The sequence below is a fragment of the Anabrus simplex genome, chromosome 3, assembly GCF_040414725.1.
Source record: "Anabrus simplex isolate iqAnaSimp1 chromosome 3, ASM4041472v1, whole genome shotgun sequence".
In the NCBI taxonomy this organism is placed as follows: Eukaryota; Metazoa; Arthropoda; class Insecta; order Orthoptera; family Tettigoniidae; genus Anabrus; species Anabrus simplex.
This window is the reverse complement of record NC_090267.1, coordinates 159,319,742-159,342,773: the sequence shown is the minus strand read 5'-3', so window position 1 is coordinate 159,342,773 and position 23,032 is coordinate 159,319,742. Positions and strand designations below refer to the sequence as shown.

Below are 23,032 nucleotides of genomic sequence, written 5' to 3'. Positions count from 1 at the left end.
GGAAAATACTCAGTTACAAATCAAGGATGCGGAGATGGGTTCATCTGGGTCCAAGTTGAGAAGGTAATTTTTGTCAGCTGTTATTTTACCCCGAACGAGGCTATTTCTGACTTCCAGACAAAACTAGATGGGCTTGAAGATACTCTGCAAGGGATGAACACTAACCTAGTTGTTGCTGGTGATTTTAATGCTCAAGCAGTTGAATGGAACATGCCTCAAACAGATTCTAGAGGGCGGCGTACAATGGAGATGGTCGCGAGATTGGGATTAATGGTTATCAACGTTGGTAATGTGACAACCTTTCGGCGACCAGGGTATCAGGGAACCATACCAGATGTAACCTTTGCTTCTGAAGACATTGCGTCTAGGATAACTGAATGGCGAGTAATTGAAGAATATACTGGAAGCGATCATCAGTATATCACTTTTCGTGTACTTCAAGAGACTCCGAATCTAAGGATTACCACGCCCAAGTCAGAAAGATGGAACACAGCCACTATGGAAAGAGAAAAATTTCATGAAGTAATACAGAATGGAATGGATTGTATGACGGATACATGTCACGGAGGCAAGAGAAGCATTATTGCTAATAAATGCGTGGAACACACCATGAGACTCCTTCAGCAAGCATGCGACGCATCAATGACCAGAATCAAACAACGGAGAGGCAAGCGTCCAGCATATTGGTGGAATGAAGAAATTGCTGAGTTGAGGAAACAATGCCTGCGACTCAGACGAAGGACACAAAGAGCACGACATAACGACGCAGCTCTCTCAGTAGAGTATAAGACTATGAAGAAAAGACTGCGAAATACAATTAAAAAGAGTAAAGCCGACAAGTGGTGGGAAATGTCCAAGGAAGTGGATGAAAATCCATGGGGATTAGGGTATAAAATTGTCATGAAGAAATTCGGGATGCTACCAAGCCCTATCATGGATCCACGCACCATGGAAGAAATAGTACACACACTATTCCCTGATCATGCAGAGAGGATTGATGATGAGGCCGAGAAAGAACTAGACAATGTACCACCTTTTACAATTGAAGAATTGATAACAGCAATTAATTCCCTTAGAAATAAGAAAGCCCCTGGTCCAGATGGTATTCCACCAGAAGTACTAAAGGTGGCAGCCGAATTATGTCCTCAACTGCTGTTGAGAATGTATAATCATTGTTTGAAAGCGGGAATTTTTAGCTTTCGTTGGAAGATAGCTAGATTGGTTCTGATCAGTAAAGGGAAAACTGGGGGTTACAGACCTCTATGTATGCTGGACACTGCCGGGAAAGGTTTAGAGAAGCTTCTACAACCGAGAATACTAGCAGCAGTCCGATTAGCTGGCGACCTATCCGACCAACAACATGGATTTCGCAGAGGTCACTCAACGCTAGATGCTGTGAAGGAAGTGGTGAAGACAGCAGAACGAGCTCAAACGGGTAATCATTATTCTAGGAAACTCTCGCTTCTTGTGACTCTAGATGTTAAAAATGCCTTCAACTCGGCAAGATGGAGTGATATTTTGGAAGCTCTAGAAGAAACTTTCAAGCTACCAGAATATCTCATGTATATACTGCGAGACTATTTGAAAGACCGTACATTGTTATACGACACGGAAGACGGTCAGAGAAGAAAACGGCTCACAGCTGGTGCAGCGCAAGGCTCAATTCTCGGACCACACCTTTGGAACATCATGTATGATGATTTGTTACGGCTGGAGATGCCAGAAGATGTAAAACTTGTGGGTTATGCTGATGATGTAGCTGCTGTGATAGTAACCCGTAACCTAGAGCTGGCTCAATTTAAATTGAATCAGGTGATGCGACGTGTCAAAGAATGGATGATAAATCACAAGTTAGAACTCGCAGAACACAAAACGGAAATTGTCCTCCTGACGAGGAAAAGGATTAATACTGTTGTACCGATGCAGATCGGACAGATAGCCATCGAAACAACTAGGAACACAAAATATCTTGGTGTAACGCTTGATACTAAGCTTACATATTGGGACCACATCCAACGGGTAACAGATAAGGCAGCGAAAACCATGACTGCACTGAGCAGACTCATGGGAAATATCAAGGGACCGATATCTAGTAAAAGGCGGCTTCTCATGTCAATTGTTCAATCGATACTGCTATACGGTTCGGAAATTTGGGCTGAATCGTTAAAAATTGTGAAATATCGGAGAAGAATTGCGGCTGTACAACGGAGAGCAGCTTTACGAATTGCTTGCGCATATCGCACAGTATCAGAACCCGCGATTCTAGTAGTAGCAGCAGTAGCTCCCATTGACTTGTTGGCCTTCGAAAGACAAGAAATTTGGCTCACACAAGAAGAGCTAGGAAGGAAAAGGGCAAAAGCTTTGGCTCATAGTCGCAGAATGCAACGATGGCAAACAAGATGGGAAGATGATTCTAGAGGGAAATGGACGAAAAGACTGATACCTTCTCTGGGCGTATGGGTTGCCCGAAATCATGGTGAAGTGAACTACTATCTCACACAGTTCCTGACAGGTCATGGATACTTCCGAAAATTTCTTCATAGGCTAGGGCTAGCAACTAGTCCGGTGTGCATATACTGCGGCGATATCGATGACGTATCACATACTTTCTTTGTGTGTGTTCATTGGCTGCCACAAAGAAGATGCTTAGAAGTTATGCACGGAGAATTGACGCCAGAAGGGATCGTGTCAGTAATGCTACGAAGTCGAGAATCTTGGGACCAGGTGGCAGTCTACGTAGAAAATATTCTGCGTCAGAAGAAGAAGGACCTGGACGAATACGACAGATAGTAAAGCAGAAGAAGGACGATGAAGCACAAGATGCATTAAGCACGACATCCGCCCTGAAGTAATGCGAGAGCGGTTCCGGGGCGGAGATAAACGTCGTGGGAAAAGGGAGTGTGGTTTTTAGTGGGTAAGAATCTCCACACACTTGTTGAGTGCGGACCCTCACAAGCGTCTTATGAAAGATTTTCCACACTCCCTCGCAAAAAAAAAAAAAAAAAAAAAAAATATTATTATTATTATTATTATTATTATTATTATTATTATTATTATTATTATTATTATTATTATTATTATATGTACATAGATGAAAGAAACAAGAGTGAAATAAGTAGATACTGAATCCAAGAAGAGGTTGTGAGAAGATTTTGGTACTAACCTAGAAAGGCTAGGTCAAACAGCAGGGAAACCTTTCTGGACAGTAATAAAGCATATCAGAAAGGGAGAAAAAATGAAATGGATAATGTTTTGGGTAAATCAGATGAACTCATAATAGATCCCAGAGAACCACTGGACAGGTTGAAGGAATATTTTGAAAATCTTCCCAATGTAAAAGGAAATCTTCCTGGTGACATTGCAAACAACCAAGCTCATGGGGAGGAGGACGACAATGATGTTGGTGAAATTACACTTGAGGAAATGTAAAGGTCGTAAAATAAATTCCACTGACATAAAGCACCAGGAGTAGATGAAATTAGACACGAAATGGTGAAATACAATGGAAAGGCAGGGATGAATGGCTTGATACAGTAATAAGATTAACATGGAGTATCAGTAAGGTACCTTCTGATTGGACAAAAGCACTGATTGCACCTATCTAGAAGAAAGTGAACAGGAAAGATTGCAACAACTATCGAAGTATCTTGCTGATCAGAATACCAGGCAAGGTGTTCACTGGGATTTTGGAAAAAAAAAAAAAAAGGTTGCAATCAGTGGTTGACAGTAAGCTGGATGAAAACAAGTGTGGTTTCAGACCACAGAGGGGCTGTCAGGATCAGATTTTCAGTATGAACCAGGTAACTGAAAAATGCTATGAGTGGAATAGACATTTATATTTGTTTCGTAGATCTGTAGAAGGCATATGACTGATTACCCAGGGAAAAGATGTTCATCGTACTGGGGGAGTATGAGATTAAGGGTAGATTATTAAAATCAATCAAACGCTGCAGTGAGAATTGATGGTAGAAGGAGTTCTTGGTTCAAGGTACTTACAGGGGTTAGACAGGGCTGTAATCTTTCACCTTTGTTCACAATTTAGATGGATCATCTGCTGACAGGTATTAAGTGGCAGGGTGGAATTCAGTTGGGTGAAAATGTAGTAAGCAGTTTGGGCTATGCTGATGACTTGATCTTCATGGCGAAGTGTGCCGACAGCCTGCAGTTTACATGGATCATCTGCTGACAGGTATTAAGTGGCAGGGTGGGATTCAGTTAGGTGAAAGTGTAGTAACTTTTAAAATGTATAACTTCAAAATAGGTGCAATGAGTATGGTATGAAAATTAGCCTTTTGAAGACAAAATTGACGTCAGTAGGTAAGAAATCCAAGAGGAGTGAACGTCAGATTGGGTATACAAAGCTGGAACAGGTAGATAATTTCAAGTATTTATGATGTGTGTTCTCCCAGGATGTTAGTATAATAAGTAAACTGAATCAAGGTGCAGTAAGGCTAATACTGCAGTGAGCTCGCAGTTGCGATCAACAGTATTCTGTAAAAAGGAAGTCAGCTCCCGGACGAAAGTATCATCTTTGCATTGGTCTGTTTTCAGGACCAATTTTTGTTTTATAGGAGTGAAAGCTGGGTGGACTTAGGATATCTTATTCATAAGTTAAAAGTAACAGGCATGAAAGTAGTGAGAATGATTGATGGTACAAACAGGTGGAAACAACGGCAGGAGGGTACTCAGAATGAGGATATAAAGGATGTTAGGAATGAACGTAATGGATGAAGCTGGATGTACAAACTGGCTTCGGTGCTAGGGTTATGTGAGGCAAATGGAGGGTTATAGGTCACCTAGGAGAATAATGGACGGAAGGTAAGAGAAGTAGGAGACCAAAACGATAATGGTTAGATTTAGTTTCTTAGTATTTAACCTGCTAATGCCGTGCGGTACAGTATAGTACCAGTGGGCCTTACTTCAGATTTTCTCATACTGATCATTACTCGCGACGTAAATCTGGCAACTCCGCTTTAGAATGTCAAGGTGATACTCCCTACAATGCCTGAAATCAACAGAGGGTTTTATTTGAGTGGTTTTTTTGTGGCAACAACTGCTTGGAATCTGAGACTGCCCGTCTACAGTAAGTTGCTTTATTTCATTTATAAATTTTGACAACACACAATTTTGTATTGCGTGGTTTATTGTCTTGAAATATCAGTCCATGATTTGAAATAACAAGCAATTGGTCAGCATTTCTGTGTTAGCTGTTATGATACTAAATATTCTGTTGGTACCGCATGGTACCGCAGGCGCTTACCATACCTCTCCGTTCCTCATGTTGTTCTTTCTTTTTACTTGTAATTTTATTGATGGTATTCACACTGAACCCATTCATAATAGCTATCTTCTGTATGTATTGTAATTCTTCATGAATCTCAAAATAAGATTAGCGAAAATTTCAATAGACATAGCATTTTTAAAAGAATGTCTAGCAGGCAAAGTAATCCCAAATTCTTAAAACCATCCCAAAGAAAAAATATACCATGAATCTCAAAATAAAATTAGCGAAAATTTCAATAGACATAGCATTTTTAAAAGAATGTCTAGCAAGCAAAGTAATCCCAAATTCTTAAAACCATCCCAAAGAAAAAATATACATCACAGTTTCACCTTTCAATTCAAAACAAAGTCAACCACTTATGGTTAAGAAAAGAGATTAATTTTCTTTACAGAGAGAAATCCTTTTTAAATGACGATATGATATCATCAAATCTTAAACAATTAATCAAGAAACAGAATCTTCTCTCAGACAATGTTGCGTTCTATCTTTCACCGGAAAATGTTGTGTCAAACATGATTTTTGAGTTTAAATGGTTATCCTTTACGGCTGCAGTTAGTACCAATAATCCGAGTAGAGCTTCAAGTTCGTTCATAGTGACATCTTGAAGACTGGCATCAGCCGATTTCTTATTATTAACCCGCTGGCGCGCAATTTCTTCATTGGTATGAATCAAAACTTCAAGTAAATCAAGCATGAAAAATTTCTTGAATGCGTCCACTGGTTCCGTGACACCACTTGCATTTGGTGTGGGACCTGACCTGGCCTGACGTGAACAACATTTTTTTGCATAATTTTTCCATCTAAATGTACGCACTCACTGGTTTTCCACTTAAAACCATTCTTTCTGGTGATTTCTTCTTTATCTTATAATTTAATTATGTAAGGTCTTCCTGTATTATCTCCAGTTGGGCACTCTTCTTCCACTCCAGTATCAATGTTTCTTTCGGCTGATAGCTCACCACTACTTTCATGTGTAGGTCTTGTGTTATTTTCCCTATTTGTGCAAATAATTTGACTGTCAGTAGAAAATACATTTTGACTGTTTTCTTGATCACTTTCATTTTCATCTCACTTTATCCCTCTCCTCGTTTTAACTTCATTCTCACTGCTGACCAATGATTCCTCCCCCTCTTCTTCATCACTGTCCGTTTCCACAGTTCCCATCATACTCTCCGGAAGCTTTCTTGGCCTCCCTCTTCGTTTCGGCTTATTTTCCAATTCACGAAGACGTACTAATATACTCTCTTCCTCTCGCTCTGAATCAGAACGATCAGGTATGTATTCTGGGTCTTTATCGCTGTCATATCCATCACTGTGACCAAAATCCGCTTCGAGTAAATCATTTTCTCCTTCGTCATCAGATTTTGAATTTAACCAGTCAAGGTCATCTAGGGAAATTAGAGAGTGATCAATTCATGAAAATTCTAGAGTTCATCACAAAAAATAACTATGTTCAATAACACTATTTATAGTCAAGAGGGTTTACCAATGGAAGCTCCTGTCTCGGGTATATTCCATCCATCCATTATCAAAAGGCTAAGCCTTGTCGCTAGAGCCAGATCCCACGGTCTTCAGTAGTCCTTTTCATCGTGACATAGGAAGCAAAACCCAGCTGAGTGATTATGTTCCTAAGGTACGAGAGACAGGGTCTTCCTCTCGACTTCTTCCCCAGGACCTTTCCTTCGAACACATTCTGAAGAAAGGTGTTATGTCATAGGACATGTCCAAGAAATTTACCTTTCCTTTGCTCTATTGAATAAATTAAGGTCCGTTTCTCATTAACTTCATTCAAGACTTGGATATTAGTCTTTTTTTTTTTCTGTCCAACTCGTCCCTGTCAGTCTTCTCTAGAACCAGATTTCAGCAGCTTCTATGTTGATTGTGCTTGTTTTCCCAAAGTCCAGGTCTCACAACCGTAAGTTAGCACATTCCAAACAAAGTTTTTAACAAATTTCTTCCTGGTTTCAATTCCTATGTGCTTATTTAACAATAGATTTTTCCTGTTTTGAAACACTTGCTTTGCCATAGCAATTCTTCTTTTGACTTCCGTCAGGCACTGATTATCATTGGTAATAACACTACCCAGATAACAAAATTCTTTAATCAGGTATATTAGCCAATATTTATTTAAACCATCTAGAGCACTGCAAAATAATAGGACATATTCCTGGTTTGGAATTTTGGACACGATTCGTGGATGATACCTTTGTAATAATAGATAAGCGTTATAACAATAGTAACAATATCTTACAGTTTTTAAATTCATTAGATGAAAGAATAAAATTCACACTTGAAAACGCAAAGGACAATACTCTGAATTTCTTAGATGTAACCATTAAGAGGGAACCTGGCAAGTTCTCTTATAAAGTATACAGAAAGGATACGTTTACTCCTGTGACCATTAAAAATAATTCTTTACATCCTAGGAGTCAAAAGAGGGCTACCTATTTCAGTATGGTTTATCGAGCTTTCAATTTACCTTCATCTCATACAGAAAGAGAAAAAGAATTTTGATACATACAGAAGATAGCTATTATGAATCGGTTCGGTGTGAATACCATCAATAAAATTTAAAGTAAAAGTAAAAAGAAAGAAAGATTAACACCAGAGAATCCCAAGAGTTCAAAATACTGTACGCAAATTTCACCTTTACTAACACAGGGATTTTTCAAATCACATATTTATTTAAGAAACACGACTGTCAAGTCTCATTTTTGACTAAAAACAATAATGGTAATATGTTTTATAACCATAATAGTGTTAATCACAATAAAGAGGATTTCTTAGATTCAGGAATCTATAAACTTAAGTGCGATCAATGCTTCATCACAAAAATATTTATATAAGTTTGGACCAGAGTACTAACACAAACAAAAATTTAAATGACGTACAAGAGAACAAAAATTTGTTATATGAACAAATACCATTGCTTCTATCCTCATGAAGAATTAATAATTGGAAGTTACCTCCTCTAACTCAAACTTCCCGCCCTCCCACTCCTATTACAGGCCGAGCTATTTCCCCTTCCCCCACTAATAGCACTGTTCTCCCTCCCCCTTCTCTTCCTACCACTAGCTATGTTCCACCGGGCGAAAGAAAACACAACTACTACACATGCAGTAATGTGGCGAGAAGCAAGTCAGAGCGAGGCTCATTCTAAACCAGCTATAGGGAGTGTCATTTACGGTAAGCTTTTACGTCATTCATTCATGATGGAATCTCTTTTCTTAGTTATCTAAGGGTTTTATAAACCCATTAATTTTTATATCTCTTTATTTCCAGACCATGTCATTTTCAAAAAGGATTATTCTTAGGATAACCCACGAATATGGTGGTCATGCAGTGCTGGTCTTTGCCATATGACAGGCATTCTCATAAGACTTCAGATTTCTAAATTTGAAAGAATATTCTACAAGTCAATGCTTTTAATTGTTCTGATATGGATTTAGTACCAATCCGTTTCCGAGGATAGAATTTCGATCTCCCCGGTCAACACACTGAAGATACCAGATTCCAACAATGCTTGCAACGTTTTTCAAATAAGGTCGTTCACATTTAACTTGGCTGAAAGATTGTTTGCAAGAAGTTTTAATCTACCTCTTTAAAATATGTATAGCCTATTTGTTCTCCTATGTTTTCTCAATAGTTTAAAAAGGAACTTAAGTTTCAACCGACAGCAACAATGGACATCGATTCCGTACAAGATGTTATTGCAGGCTTGTCAGATTCAAGTTAATTTTTTTTAACACTGAAAACAAAAGTTTTTGCAAGAAGTGAGGTCAATTTGTGTAAATAATATATATATATATATATATGTATATTATATCTTTTGCATTTCCCAAATAATCCTTAAAAAGACATTGGGTTCTTCCATTCTTTTCAGTTTCTGATTTGAGTTTTGTAATCTACCACGTGATTTTATGGCTGACAAGGTCTCAAATAGAAATGAAACATGTCCTTAAATATTTTAATATGTTTTTAATTAAATAGTTCACTTGTAAAGTGATGTGTAATGATTGGGTGGACCAAAACCTAACATTGTTTCTTAGTTTTAACTGTATCAATAGGGATCCACACGATGAAGTTCATAAATTGTACAAACATGATGTTGACCGAAATATTTTTGTGTTTTATTTTGATGATGAAATTGTGAATTTCTTATGCTTTGAAGCCATCAAGTATGCACTTTTTAAAAATGTAGAAGATCCTAAAGAAACGCCAAAGAAATGAAAATATTCGTCATCATTTTACTTCTAAGTGGCTATGTGCAAATGCCACCATCAGAATTAGGAAGGAGCACAATACATACATACAACACTACATACATATCTGGGTATTATTTTGAAGAGAAATAAATACGGTTGTTCATACTTCTTCACTTTGAGATCCAATGCCCTACATCACTATATCGCTCCGACAAACTAACGCCGGCGCTGCATGGCCGCAGGATGCGAGTACTGCGGCCGCGCAGAATGCATCAAGTGTGGAGTGGGCGCCTGTGTAAACTAATTTTTGCCACTCCAAAATAATGAAAAAAGGCAATATGTAACTAAAAACTGAAGTCTATAGTAGTATCACTCCATCTGAGCTAATGTTATTTTTCGGAATTCCCAAAGGTATGTCACAAATGAACCTATAAACACCGTTTGTTCCTTTGTTTATTATTAAGTAATTTGTAAGTGATATTCTGTAAAAATATTAAGTATTAAATGTCATGGTATTCTAATGATATAACAATTTTTATGTTTCACCCAAAAGGTATGTCAAACGCCATGTGGTACCGTATGGTACCAGGCCCTCATTTAGAAACCAATCATCCAAGTTTTAGAAAAATGACTTTTAAATGTTCTCTAGTATGTGAATACTGGGAATAATAAATAAAAATTAAAAAACTGAAACTTGAAAACTCCAGCGTTCCCGGGATAAAGGTAAGAGTTATAGAACTAAGCAAGGCCACAGAACTAGTTACACCGAGCTCGATAGCTGCAGTCGCTTAAGTGCGGCCAGTATCCAGTATTCGGGAGATAGTAGGTTCGAACCCCACTGTCGGCAGCTCTGAAAATGGTTTTCCGTGGTTTCCCATTTTCACACCAGGCAAATGCTGGGGCTATACCTTAATTAAGGCCACGGCTGCTTCCTTCCCACTCCTAGCCCTTTCCTGTCCCATCGTCGCCGTAAGACCTAGTAAGAACTAGTTACAAACAGAGGATTGAGGCAGCGGTTAGTAAATTCACAGAGGCTTGCAGACTGAAAGCTAAAAGGCATAGCAGTCTATAAATAAGATGTATGTACATTGTACACACCTGCATAGAAATAGTGTCTTGACATAAACAATCTACAATGCCCGACTCCATGACTGGAAAGGAGGGGAAGAGAGTGAACAGGTAGTGCTGTAGGCACAGTGTGTGTATTGCTGTACATCCACCACTGTGCCCATTTCAATTACAAGAAAGTCTTGTAGTGGACGGTCTACCTGCAGCAATGTGTTCAGCAAGGAGGTGAGGGGACACCATGCTTTGTTTATATCGGCACACCATTTCTGTGCACGTGTGTGTGTATGTATGTATGTATGTATGTATGTATGTACACTGCCAGAAAAAAAATCTGCAATATCCTCAAGGACAAGTTAATTTTATTCACAAGCAATGTGCAGGTATTTCATCATTGCAGGAGTAAATGATTACTAGGGAGCGCATTTTTATGTGCTAAAAATGTGAAAAATATTTATATTTAATGTGCTGAAAAACTTTTAAATATGTGATAACAAATTAAAATTATTTTCCTTTAAATATCACATAACTACTCATGCTAAAGAAGTAAATAAGTATAACATTTTGTATTAGAATATGGTGCTACCGAACATGCTCCTTAAGGCAAATTGGTGTCTGTGTATGGAAACATGCAGTATGGTATATTAATTTTTGATATGCCAGAGTAGATATTATGAATGGTTATTTTATTTCTTAAGGTAATGTTTTGTTTAAATATGGCAAAAGCAACCTAACATCTTTGAAGAAATGGTACAAGTTCGTACTCACCCACCACACGCTGGAATATTAGTTGCTAGAAGTTGTCTCAGAATTGCAGTGAACAACAAAGGTCATCTCCAAATTGTCCATCACAAATGCATGCCGATTATTTCTAAAGAACGCCTTATACTGCGAAAATGATCGCTCTACATCACAGGAAGTCAGATGTGCATAGTTAAAGAGAGGAATGTCACCAACACTAACGCCATCAATTTTGCCAACATGAGCACCCTCTAATACATTAGAAATTTGGCACGTTGTTTGAAATCCTCTGCTTTTCCTGAACAAATTTTGATATTTGACCTTTAACAGTCCCTGTACCTGAAAAGCCGGGAGTGAATCTAATTTATTTTCAACAGCACGCACTTCCTTTCCTGTTTCAGACAACAGGTTAGTGGATTGGCAGATGTAAACGCCAAATCATTCTTCAAAGAGCTGTCTTTCAGTATCTCTTGAATGATTTAAATTGATGATGCGTCGTTTTTATCTAGTGCATTCACAACGGATGCAAAACTGTCTGCGTAGTATACCACAACGCTAAGCCAGGTACCCCACCGTGTAACAATAGGCAGAGGAGGAAGCGCAAGATCCGGGTTTTTCTCTTTAAACAGATAAATTCTTGAGGGTGCTTTTACAAAGACTTTTTTGCCATTAGACACTAATTTATCCACTTGAGGATACTGAGCCCACACAGTTTCACATAACCTGTGTAGAGCATGAACAATGCAAGTTACGTGTATTGTTTTCGGAAAGCTCACAGCAAGGCCCTTGGCTGCCTTTTTCATGTAAGCTGTACTATCAGTAAGGAAAAGCAATACATGGTCGTGTTTTATACCTTTTGGCCAAGTAAGTGCATGGCTTCATTGAATAACCTAGCTACAGTGACATGGTTTGCAGCAAGCATTTCTTTACACACTAGCAAATAAGAATGTTCACAAGCAGTTTTGTCATTCTTCAGCACACCAACTACGTACAACACTTCCTACCTCTTCTGCCACTTGAATCAGTGGTTTCATCAATGCTCACCCACAGTTTTTCGCTATCACATACTGCCCGAATTCTCTGTAAAGTTTCTTCGTAACATTTTGGGAGATAGTTTTTCCTTAATGTGGATTTGTCTGGAGGCTCAAAATTAAGGTACTTTGTTAGGAAATTTCTCAGTCCCGGATTATTTATTTTGACAAGAGGAATGTTGGCGCAAAAATAAGCTCTGCACACATCTAAATAATACTGGGAATATTTAGATGGGCCTGCATTTGAAGTAGCTGGTAGAGCTAATAGTAATTGTCGCGAATAAACACGCGAAGCAGCCACAGTATGCTTATTTCCAGACAAATGCTGGGTTATTTGAGAACGTTGATCTGCACTTACTGTTTTACTACACGGTTGGCAAAATAATACTTTTCCATTGGTAGTGAAAATGCTTTTAGATTCCACTACATCTTGTTGAAGATGTGACCTTGTACTCGACTTCTCTTTTGGCATTATTTTGCAGGTTATGACACACGCATTTACGATGAATCACTGTTTCAATAAAAAGAATAGGAGCAGACACTGAAGGAAATATTTCTTAGAAATCCATACAAAATCACACGACCACGGGAATGATATACGGACCCGAACAGCTAACCTTACTCTTAGGAGTGATGAAATCCCACTACCTAATGGTGGGGCAATATTCTTCCCAGTCTCCCATTTCGTAACGGTATTACGTCACCTTATCCCTCCGTGATTGCCTTTCGCTGATAATCTATAAACAAAACCCGAGCCAGCTGACTAATAAAAGCAAGGAAACATCTTGTGCAGCAAATCAAATCGCTGTCTAAATGTAACGACGCAGCCAGTGACCAGCAAGTTTTTGAACTTCTGGAGGAAAGTCTATAAATAGCCGAATCATTCAGATACCTGATGTTAAATACACTGTTTAAAACAATACTGTAATTGTAAAATGAAAATATGAGCATTATTTTATAACACAGAAGCATTTTAAATTTTATTGATTAACAAAATTGCCGATTTATGTGCTTATTATATATTTTCTTAAAATATGCATTTACATTTTTAGAATGTGAAAATGTGTGTTTTTATGTGAAATAAGATTAAGCTTATACACTTGGGGATGCACAATAGGAACTTTGTAACTTGCATTAAAACTTACGCAAAACAAATATGTAATTACATAAAAATCCGCTCCCTAATGATTACAAACTCAGACCAAATTAAACACACGTCACAGTAAAGGGTGCCCAAACAGTCGCATCAATACACAGTGCAACCCCCTCTGGCGGCAATGCAGGTGTGTATTCGTGCATGCAAACTATTATAAAAGTGCCAAATGGAATCCTGCGATAGACTGTCCCAAGCATCTTGCACCTTTTGGTGCAATTCAGCAATGGCTCTTGCAGGTTCTGGAGAATGCATTAAGTTTCAGCTTCATCATGTCCCATACATCTCCAACTGGCGAGAGATCTGGTGATCTTGTTAGGCACGGCAGTTGTACACCACGTAGAGCATGTTGCGTCGCAGCAGCTGTATGGGGATGTAAATTGTTCTGCTGAAAAATCACATCACCTTCTTGTTGAAGAAATGGCGGTAGCGTAGGGACAACAACCTGTGCAACGTAGCAGGCACTGGTTATGTTACCCTGCAGAAACACCAACGGTGAACACGAGTTGCAACTGATGGCCTCCTCACACCATGAAGCCTGGGTTGGGACCTGGGTGTTATGGGCGAATACACTCTGGAATACGCCGCTCACCAGGTCTGCACTGTACATGTGTACATCCATCATTTGCATATAGACAGAACCTACTCTCGTCACTGAAGACAATAGAGCGACATTTTCTTCTCCAGTCAACTGTTTCACAACACCGGAGCAGCCGTGCTTGGTGGTGTTGTAGTGTCAGTGATAGCCTGGTCAGAGGCACACATGATCGTAATCCTGCTGCAAGCAGTTGGTTCTCAATGCTCCTTGGTGACACAGCAGGTGCAACATGTGACTGGATTATGTTCTGGATGATGTTCGGTCGGCCACTGCTGCTAGCACAATGCGCTGACCTTAATATGCGTCTGTATTACGCGGTTGTCCGGAGTCTGGTCTACGGGTGTGGGAATGTTTCACAGACCACTGGTGAAAACAGTGACACACTACCGATACACTGTGCCCAACATGTGCAGCAATCCGTTGATGTGTCCATCCAGCTTCCTGCAGGCCCACACTGCGACCCCGTTCAAATGGCTGCACTTGTGGAACAAGAGCACATACTTGTCAGAGGGGCATGGTTGTACCCTAGAATGAATGCTGCAAACTCTGTTCACCTGTACCTTCAGCACAGTAACTGCCTGTAGCGTTAAAACAGACTGCGCACTAACAGGCCTCCTGAGTGCCATCTGATCGCCGACGTCCGTGACCCCTCAGTATGCACATATTATACCGTGGTGCCACTGAATACAGTCCTTGAGGATGTTGCATGGTTTTTCTTTTTTTCTGGAAGTGTATATATGTATAGTACGCAAACTTTTTCTTGAGCCCTAGTTCCCATTCAGCACTATGGAGTTCAGGGCTCAAGAAAAGATTCGCAAACTATATGTATGCATATATTATTATTTTCATTATTATTACAGAAAAAGTGAGCAAGAGGATATAAAGGCAATACAACAGGCAATAGAAACTTAGTATAAGAAGAGGAGGAAACCAGGAGTGAATTTAGGACGTTTTTCAATAAATTCTTGAATAGAGCGACATGTGCTACATCAGACAGTGAGGAGCCTATATAGTACTAATGAGCCAAGCAGAAGCATAAAACCACCAATTACATGGCTGGAGATAGAAAAGTATGAGGAAAGGTACAGCAGTTGGAGTGGATGATCTGAATGTGGATATGTTGCAATCAGCAGTAACTCCAGCAGTCCAGTGGTTAAATAGACTCCTCATTACAGTATGGCAGGAAAACATTATCCCAGGAGACTGGAAAAAGGGCAGAATCGTACCAATTTTCAAGGTGGGGGGTAAACGGAAATGCACTAACTACCATGGCATTATGTTGCTCTTTCCTGACCTAAAACTTCAGTTTTTGTTTTTTAAAGAGATTAGATTAAGAGGAATTATAAAACCTTTACTAGAAGAGAAACAATATGGTTTTGTGCCCAGAACAACAACTACAGGCCTTATATTTGCTGGCAGGATGTCAATGGAGAAGCACTAGAAAGGGACACCACTATTTATATTAGTTCTAAGACATCAAAAAGGTTTATGATAGCATACCAAAGGGTGCATCTGGGAATACCTACAAGAGCTGAAGGATCGCAACAGCCTTATTGCAAAAATGAAGGTGCTGTATGGAAAAGCCAGTGCCTGAAAGAGCTGAAGGACTGCAACAGCCTTATTGCAAAAGAGGGTGCTGTATGGAAAAGGCAAAAATTGTATGTAAGTGGGTTATCCAAATGATTTGACACAAAGAGAGGAGTATAGCAAGGTAGGTAACCCCACCTATTTATCATCATGATGGATGCCATGATAGAGGCACAAAAAAGGAAGGGGCAGCAGGACTTGCATGGTTCCATCTTTGCAGATGACATTATCTTGGGTGAAACCAAAAAGGATGTGGAAGGCTGCATAGATGAAGTCGAGAGTTTGAGAGGCGAGTGAAATATCAGCAAGGTTAAGACAGCAGTGATGAAGATACAGACAGGAGATGATGAACCAAAAATCATATTAAATAACACCAAACTGGACTGTGTTCCAAAGTTGGGTAGTATCTTATCAAAAGACAACCTTGCAAAATATGAGATGAACAATCAAATTAGCAAGGCAAAACAATTTTACCACCAAGTAAGATGACTGCTCTGGGGTAAACAAGTACCACTGAAAGCTAAGATGACACTATAAAAATCCTACTATACCCCCATCCTCACGTATAGCCTTGAAATTACCACTGACGAGGCAAAATAACTCAAAAATCCACGCTGCAGAAATGGTTCCTATGCACCACGATCCAGAAGACCAGGATAGACAAGATCAAGAACAAAAAAATCTGAGAAGTGGCAACAAAAAACTCTAACACAAAAGATTCAGAAGGCAAGAATGAAGTAGTCTGGCCATGTAAAAAGTGTGAGTGCCAGCAGGACTGCAAGAAGTAAATATGAAAGGGAAGTAAAAGGAAGACCAGTGGGCAGACCTATAGAAAAATAGACTGATCTAATAAAGAAAGATGTTGAGAAGAGAAGATACGATTAGGAGGTCACGAGTGACGAGTGGTTCATGGACAGACTAAGATGGAGGGAGCTCATATACCACACTCGGGCAACTGGAATTTTACCAAGTAGGAGTGGCCAAGCATGTTCAATGCACTATGATTATGGAGCCAAGCTCAGCATTCGGAAGACAAATGGGTTCTAACTCCTCTGTCAGCTGACCTGAGGATGGTTTTCTGTGGTTTCCCATTTTAACTTCCAGGCAAATGCCAGGACAGTTCCTATTCATAAGCCACAGCTGATTCCTTCCACCTCCTTACCCACTGTCATTCATCATCATTCATTTCATTAGCTCCTCAACTGAGGTTGGCTACTAGAAGGACATCCAGCAGTAAAGAACGTGCCAAATAATTTAATCTCAGGATTTATTGTTTATGGAAATACAGAGTAATTATATTAAAGACATAAATAGGAAAAGTACTGAAAATTGCTAAAGAAAAACAACCAAATATACAGACATTTAATCTATAATAGTAAGGCTGGGTTGCACAGTGCAGTTGGTTAGGTGCTTGTTTCAAGCACTCAAGGTTTCAGGCATTACTATTATTATTCACAAGGTTATTCAATAATATCTTAAATATTTGAAAAGTAACATATTTTACTTTGGTCAATTCAGCTTGTAGTGACGACAGCTTCTCTCTCTGGAAGTTGACTAGCCGTACTAAGTCACGATACTGGGCATTATACAGCACAGTATCTTCACCTGTTTGTCCTGGAGAGGATTGGTATTCCTGGAAATACAATGCAATAAATAAAGGAGAAAAGTTACTTTGTCAAAGAGAAAACTTAGCAAAATGAAAAATATATTGCTATGAGAAAGACTTTCACAGCACAGAACAACAGATATTGTACAGATTTCACCACAAAAGATTAAGATTTATTTATTTCAAGTCAATCTAGTAAGTACATAATCCCAAAGACTTTCCAACAATCTTTATGGACATACACTCATCCGCAAAATCATTGTACACCTTATATAAATTGTGCAAGTACAAGAAAGGTTGTTGCCGGGCTGGCCTTCTAACCCCAACTTGACAGGTTCAATCCTGGCTCAGTCTGGTGGTATTTAAAGGTGCTCAAATATGTCAGCCTCGTGACGGTGGATTTACTGGCACGTGAAAGAGCTCCTGCAGGGCAAAATTCTGGCACCTCGACATCTCCAAAAAACAGTCAAAAGTAGTTAGTGGGATGTAAAAACAATAACATTATTATTAACAAAGGTTGTCACATAGTATCGTCATAGGCTGACATGCACCCATTTGTTTTTAATGCTGACTGCTTGTGTGGAAGTGGCACTAGGGGCCATACATGACCCTCCTGCCTACATTCATAGATGCAATATACCGAACAATAACCTTAGTAGCGATGTGAGCCACACAGCTAAGCAGAGCAAATACACATCATGCCCTGACGGCACATTCGACAAGTGATAAGCTAACTTACATGAGTTTCAGAGGGGTTACGTTGTTGGACTAAGAGAGGCAGGTTGAATGTTTCGGCGTACTGCTTGCCATGTGAGCCATTGACTACACTGAGCATTAGCATTGGTGTTGGACATGGTGGGAATGTGAAAGCGCGCACGCACACGCACACACACACACACACACACACACACACACACACACACACACACACACACATGCCGAGAAGGCTCAGGTTGACCCAGTGGACCACCAACAGAGAGAAAAGTTTCATAGTGGGACAGGTTGTAACTACTTCACAGGCATCACTGCACACCAACCAGAGATATGTCATGGTAGCTGGGGATATGCCTGTGTCCACCCAGTACCATATCAAACGGCTAGCATTGCAGGACCTGTCATCATGGCATCCTTTACAATGTCCACCATTACGACCTGAGAATCGCTGAGCACGTTCAAACTTCTGCTAGCAACAGGCAGCATGGCAGCTTGCAGATTGCCAACGAGTGGTGTTCAGTGACAAATTATAGTTCTGTCTGGATATACACGACCACCGAATGTGAGTCTGGAGAAGTTCCGGCCAGCATAGTGATCCATGTTTCATTGCGGATTAGCACACTGCTCCATAGTGGGCCAGAACTGTAATGTAAGGAGACAAAATTACAAAAAAACAACATTTTCTTGTTTCCATTTCTTCCTTCCCGAACTGTAGTCAAACAATCAGGGATAATGAATTTCAATTCTGCTGACGACATATAAACAGATATGGCAAGAAATAACACTCCTTATCTCCCCCTTTCTGGAAGAGGCTGTCTGGCTTACTGCTAGTTGTGTTTTAACAGTGAACTTTGCCAATCGCTAACATAGTATCAGTGGACGATAGTGAATATTTGAAACATGGAAAAGAAAACTACAAGTATGCAACTTCATACTAAATTCATTGAAACATAACTATTTTCATCACTATATCACCCCCAAAAACTTGTATTATGTAATGTGAATAGCGCATGAAATTTTAACTTTACAACATTTACAAAGAGAAAGAAAAATGTATCCGAACATTTCTGCCTGCATTTTGGTACCATAATATAAAGAAGTTCATGAATATTAAGGCTAATGTCTCGGTAGATGCACTTTCTTGCACTCTTCATACAAAAGTAACTCTATTTGCAGCGGCGCGTGCTCCACCATGACCCATAACAACACACCGTGAGCTGTGTGAAGTGTTATGGGGCAAGAAAGAGATTGGAAACGATCTCGTGGATGATTTATTATCAAAGATGAATATTCAGGACTGCTCTTGAGATTGCACGTATTAAATTTATATTTTACAGTATCTTAAATTGACAAGTGAGGGTTTTCATATACAAATTTCAAGGGCGATTGAAACGTAGTTATAAGATGAAAGACTGGTTTTTAAGAAAAACATTCAAATGGCTAGCAAAGGATTTATATATTTCTGAAGAAGCTCATAAAGCTGTGCTATCCAATCTTCAAACAAACAGATCAGTTCCATCCATCTTTAATAATTTAATTATGATCCAGCTAGATGGCAACATACGTAATACTTTAGCAGCTGCTTCTTCGCAGGTTTGCAACATATGCATCAGTGCTCCAAAAACAACGAATGCCATTAATCTAGCGGACTGCAGTAGCATTGACAATATGAATTATACTTTTGGACTTTCTCCTTTACATGCCTGGATCCAACTGTTTGAGTGCATTTCACACACTGCATATAGGAGTGATTTTTGAAAGTGGCAAGCAAGGAAAACTGAGGATAAAGCAATGATTGGAGAAAAAAAGTGCATAATTGAATAGAGATTTTGATCCAAAATGGGACTGATAACCAATAAACCAAGAGGAGGAGGCAGTGGCATTTCAAACGACGGCAACACAGCGTGTTTTTTTATTTATTTTAAGAACTATGCGTTATAGGCCGAAATTACAGGCATCAGTGAAGAACTTACCAAACATTTTTCACAATATTAGAGACCAGATCAAGTGGCTACTGAGCTAACGTAGAAGCTTTCAATAAGTATGCTATAGAAACTGCAAAATTATATTTAGATATCTATTCATGATTTTACATGCCTCCTTCCGTCCACAAAATTCTAATTCATGGTGCAAAAGTAATACAGGCCGCAATATTGCTGACTGGAACGGAAGACGTAGCAACAAGAAATTAGCAGTTACAAAGGTACAAGTAAAGCCTTGTGAGAAAGTCCTTGTGAAGGTCTACTATACAGGATGTTTTTAATCTCTTACTAGTAAGTTCTGATCCCATAATTTCACAGCTAACTGCAGTTGATACTGCTAGGAGCTAGAAGAAGAGATCGTTATCATTGGACGTCCGTTGTTTGCTGAAGGAACGAAGAGTAACCAGTGCTACATTTGAGCAGGAAGGTGAGATGTACAGTGATGAAGATGATGATCTTCCTACAAATGACTAGTGTCACAGATGTCTACCACAGTTCCAAATAGACCAGTTCAGTTGCTTCTAAAATGTAACATTTGTGACATCTGACCACTGTTCTCAGGAGAATTTGCTGCTTTTCTTTCCCTTTTTTGTGTGACTTTTATGTTAACATGCCTTTTTTTAATCACACCATACAATATTATATCATCATAGAACCTATTCAAACTGTATTTTATGCTACGTAATTTTGTCCCGTTAGAATTGCATTCTGGCCCACTGTGCGCCCCAGTGAGAAGTGCCATAGTATGGAATGGCATTCCCTATGATTTCCGCTTCCTACCGGTAGTGTCTGAAGGAACCCTGCTGGCATAGCGATATGTCCAGGCAATTTGGTGACGGTGTATGCTCTTCCTTTCATGGTGGAGCTCAACAACCCCATTTTCTAGCATGGTAATACCTGGTCTCACACAGCACGGTAATCTCTGGCATGCCTTTGTAAAAGCAACAGGCTTCCTTGGCCAGCAAAGTCTCTAGACCTCTCATCCATCAACAATGTTTGTGACGAGATTGGACGGTACTTTGGCCTGTGACAACTATGGCAGATGCAGGGTCGATTGCACCAGCTATAGGAGGAACTTCCTCTCAGGAGAACATCCAACATCTGCATGACTCCATTCCTAACCGCATCACTGCCTATCTCCAACACCGTACTAAGTACGTGCTGCAAGTGTTTGTTACCCTGAAATGCTTGGTGTGGTACAATATTTTGATGTTTACTTTACATTACCATGTCTTGTACATGTACCCACTTACATGCCCCTACGATGGCTCCTTCATGGTGCACAATTTTATTTGCAAAAGAGTGTATTTCCTTAAAGTTTTTGCTAGTAAAAGAAACAAGCACTTTTCCCTCCTTCAGTATCTTTAGGAATACTATGACTTAAAGCAGAGTCTTAATACTGGAGTTATAAACTTTATATTGCTGGGAATGCCCTTCAAAAGTAATTTATGAGCAAACCAAATTAAATGTAAAATTTCATCCCATTTGAAATCCAGCAAGGTTATAGACAAAAGATTAAGCTTAACACCATGGATTAAAATAATAGTGCAGAATTGTGATTTTCTTCTGAGGAAGCAGGGCAGGGTATTCATGAAACATTAGTTGTCCTGCAGTCTGTCTTAATTCACATGGAAAAAACTCAAAAGACTTCCACATCTAGCATAAATGAATATTGTGCTTATTATTAGTTAAGATTCCTGAATGTTCTATTTACGAGTGACGTACCACGCTACATCGTTATCAATACACTTAATTCACATTTATTTTCTTGTTGCCATTCAATATTCTTGCTATTCTCTATGTGGATTAAAGTTATCACATCACAGAATATGTAACTCCTTTGTATTCACTCAGTCATACGTCCAGCTCCATGGCTAAACGGTATTTTTGATACTTCATTCGGTTAAAAGAAACAGCGATATTTTACCTTGTATTGTGAGAGTCAAACTCATACAAACGCTAGTGCTTCCCGTCCTCGACTACTGTGACGTCATTCTGGTAGATGCAACAAAAGAGCAGACTTCGAAACTTCAGCGAGCGCTTAATTGTTGCCTTAGATTTATATACAGTCTGAGTTATGATACACATGTCACCCCATACTATCACACTATTTCATGGCTAAAACCTGACAAACGACGGATGTATCACATACTGATACAGATATACAGATTGCTCTCTGAAGACAGACCACTATACATTTCATCCCAGCTTAAGTATTTGTCCTCCTTTCACTGCAGTAATACCCGCTCTGGTTCCTCCCTTTCTATTCCTGTTCACCGCTCCTCCATGTACAACAACTCCTTTGTTGTGGCGGGTTCTAGACTTTGGAATTCCCTGCCTGTCAGTGTCAGAAATTCCACTTCATTACTTAAATTTAAGACTGCTTGCCGAGACTACCTGCTGAATGCAGCTGACTAACTTGTATGACTGGAAAGAATGAATGATCGTATGAATGTGAGTTAGAAAAGTGTAAGGTATTTTTGTGTAGGTTATCATTTATTATATAATATGTACTCAAACTCTGCTCTCAATGATGTGTACAGTGGTTAAGTGTAAGAGAGGGCCAAGAGCCCTAACTTCGCCACCTATAAAGGCATGATAAATAAATAAATAAATAAATAAATAAATAAATAAATAAATAAATAAATAAATAAATTAATGTGCTGGCCTATGGTCCACAAGGTTCCGGGTTACATTCCCGGCCAGGTTGGGGGTTTTAACCTTCATTGGCTAATTCCGATGGCTTGGGGGTTGGGTGTGCGTGCTGTCCTCATTATTAGAATTCATGATAAGGTCCCATCTTCACAGATGTGGTCATCTATAAAGCGTCAACACAAAAAACCTCCACAGGCCCTTCCATAAACCACATGCATGCCATTATTATTACTCAGTCATATCTTGAAAGTGAATTAATGCCCAGTAAGACTTCCTTTAATTACACAGGACACCTTCACAGTTAACTGGTAGTAGCTAAATCCAGACCCTTTAATGCTGATGTTTTACAGCCACTTCCCTTCATACTGCATTCAGTATCATAAATAAATGACAATGAAGATCATAACTAGA

The 23,032-nt window shown here is 39.3% G+C and overlaps 1 protein-coding gene across 3 annotated transcripts in view; it reads right to left on the bottom strand.

Moving 5' to 3' along the window:
- RASSF8 (ras association domain-containing protein 8) overlaps positions 1-23,032 on the bottom strand; it is a 280,866-nt gene that overhangs the window by 120,203 nt on the left and 137,631 nt on the right. For all 3 annotated transcript variants that reach the window (XM_067142793.2, XM_067142794.2, XM_067142795.2), the window contains exon 4: positions 17,169-17,297. In XM_067142793.2, coding sequence (XP_066998894.1) covers positions 17,169-17,297 — 129 coding nt within the window. The remainder of the gene's footprint in view (positions 1-17,168; positions 17,298-23,032) is intronic.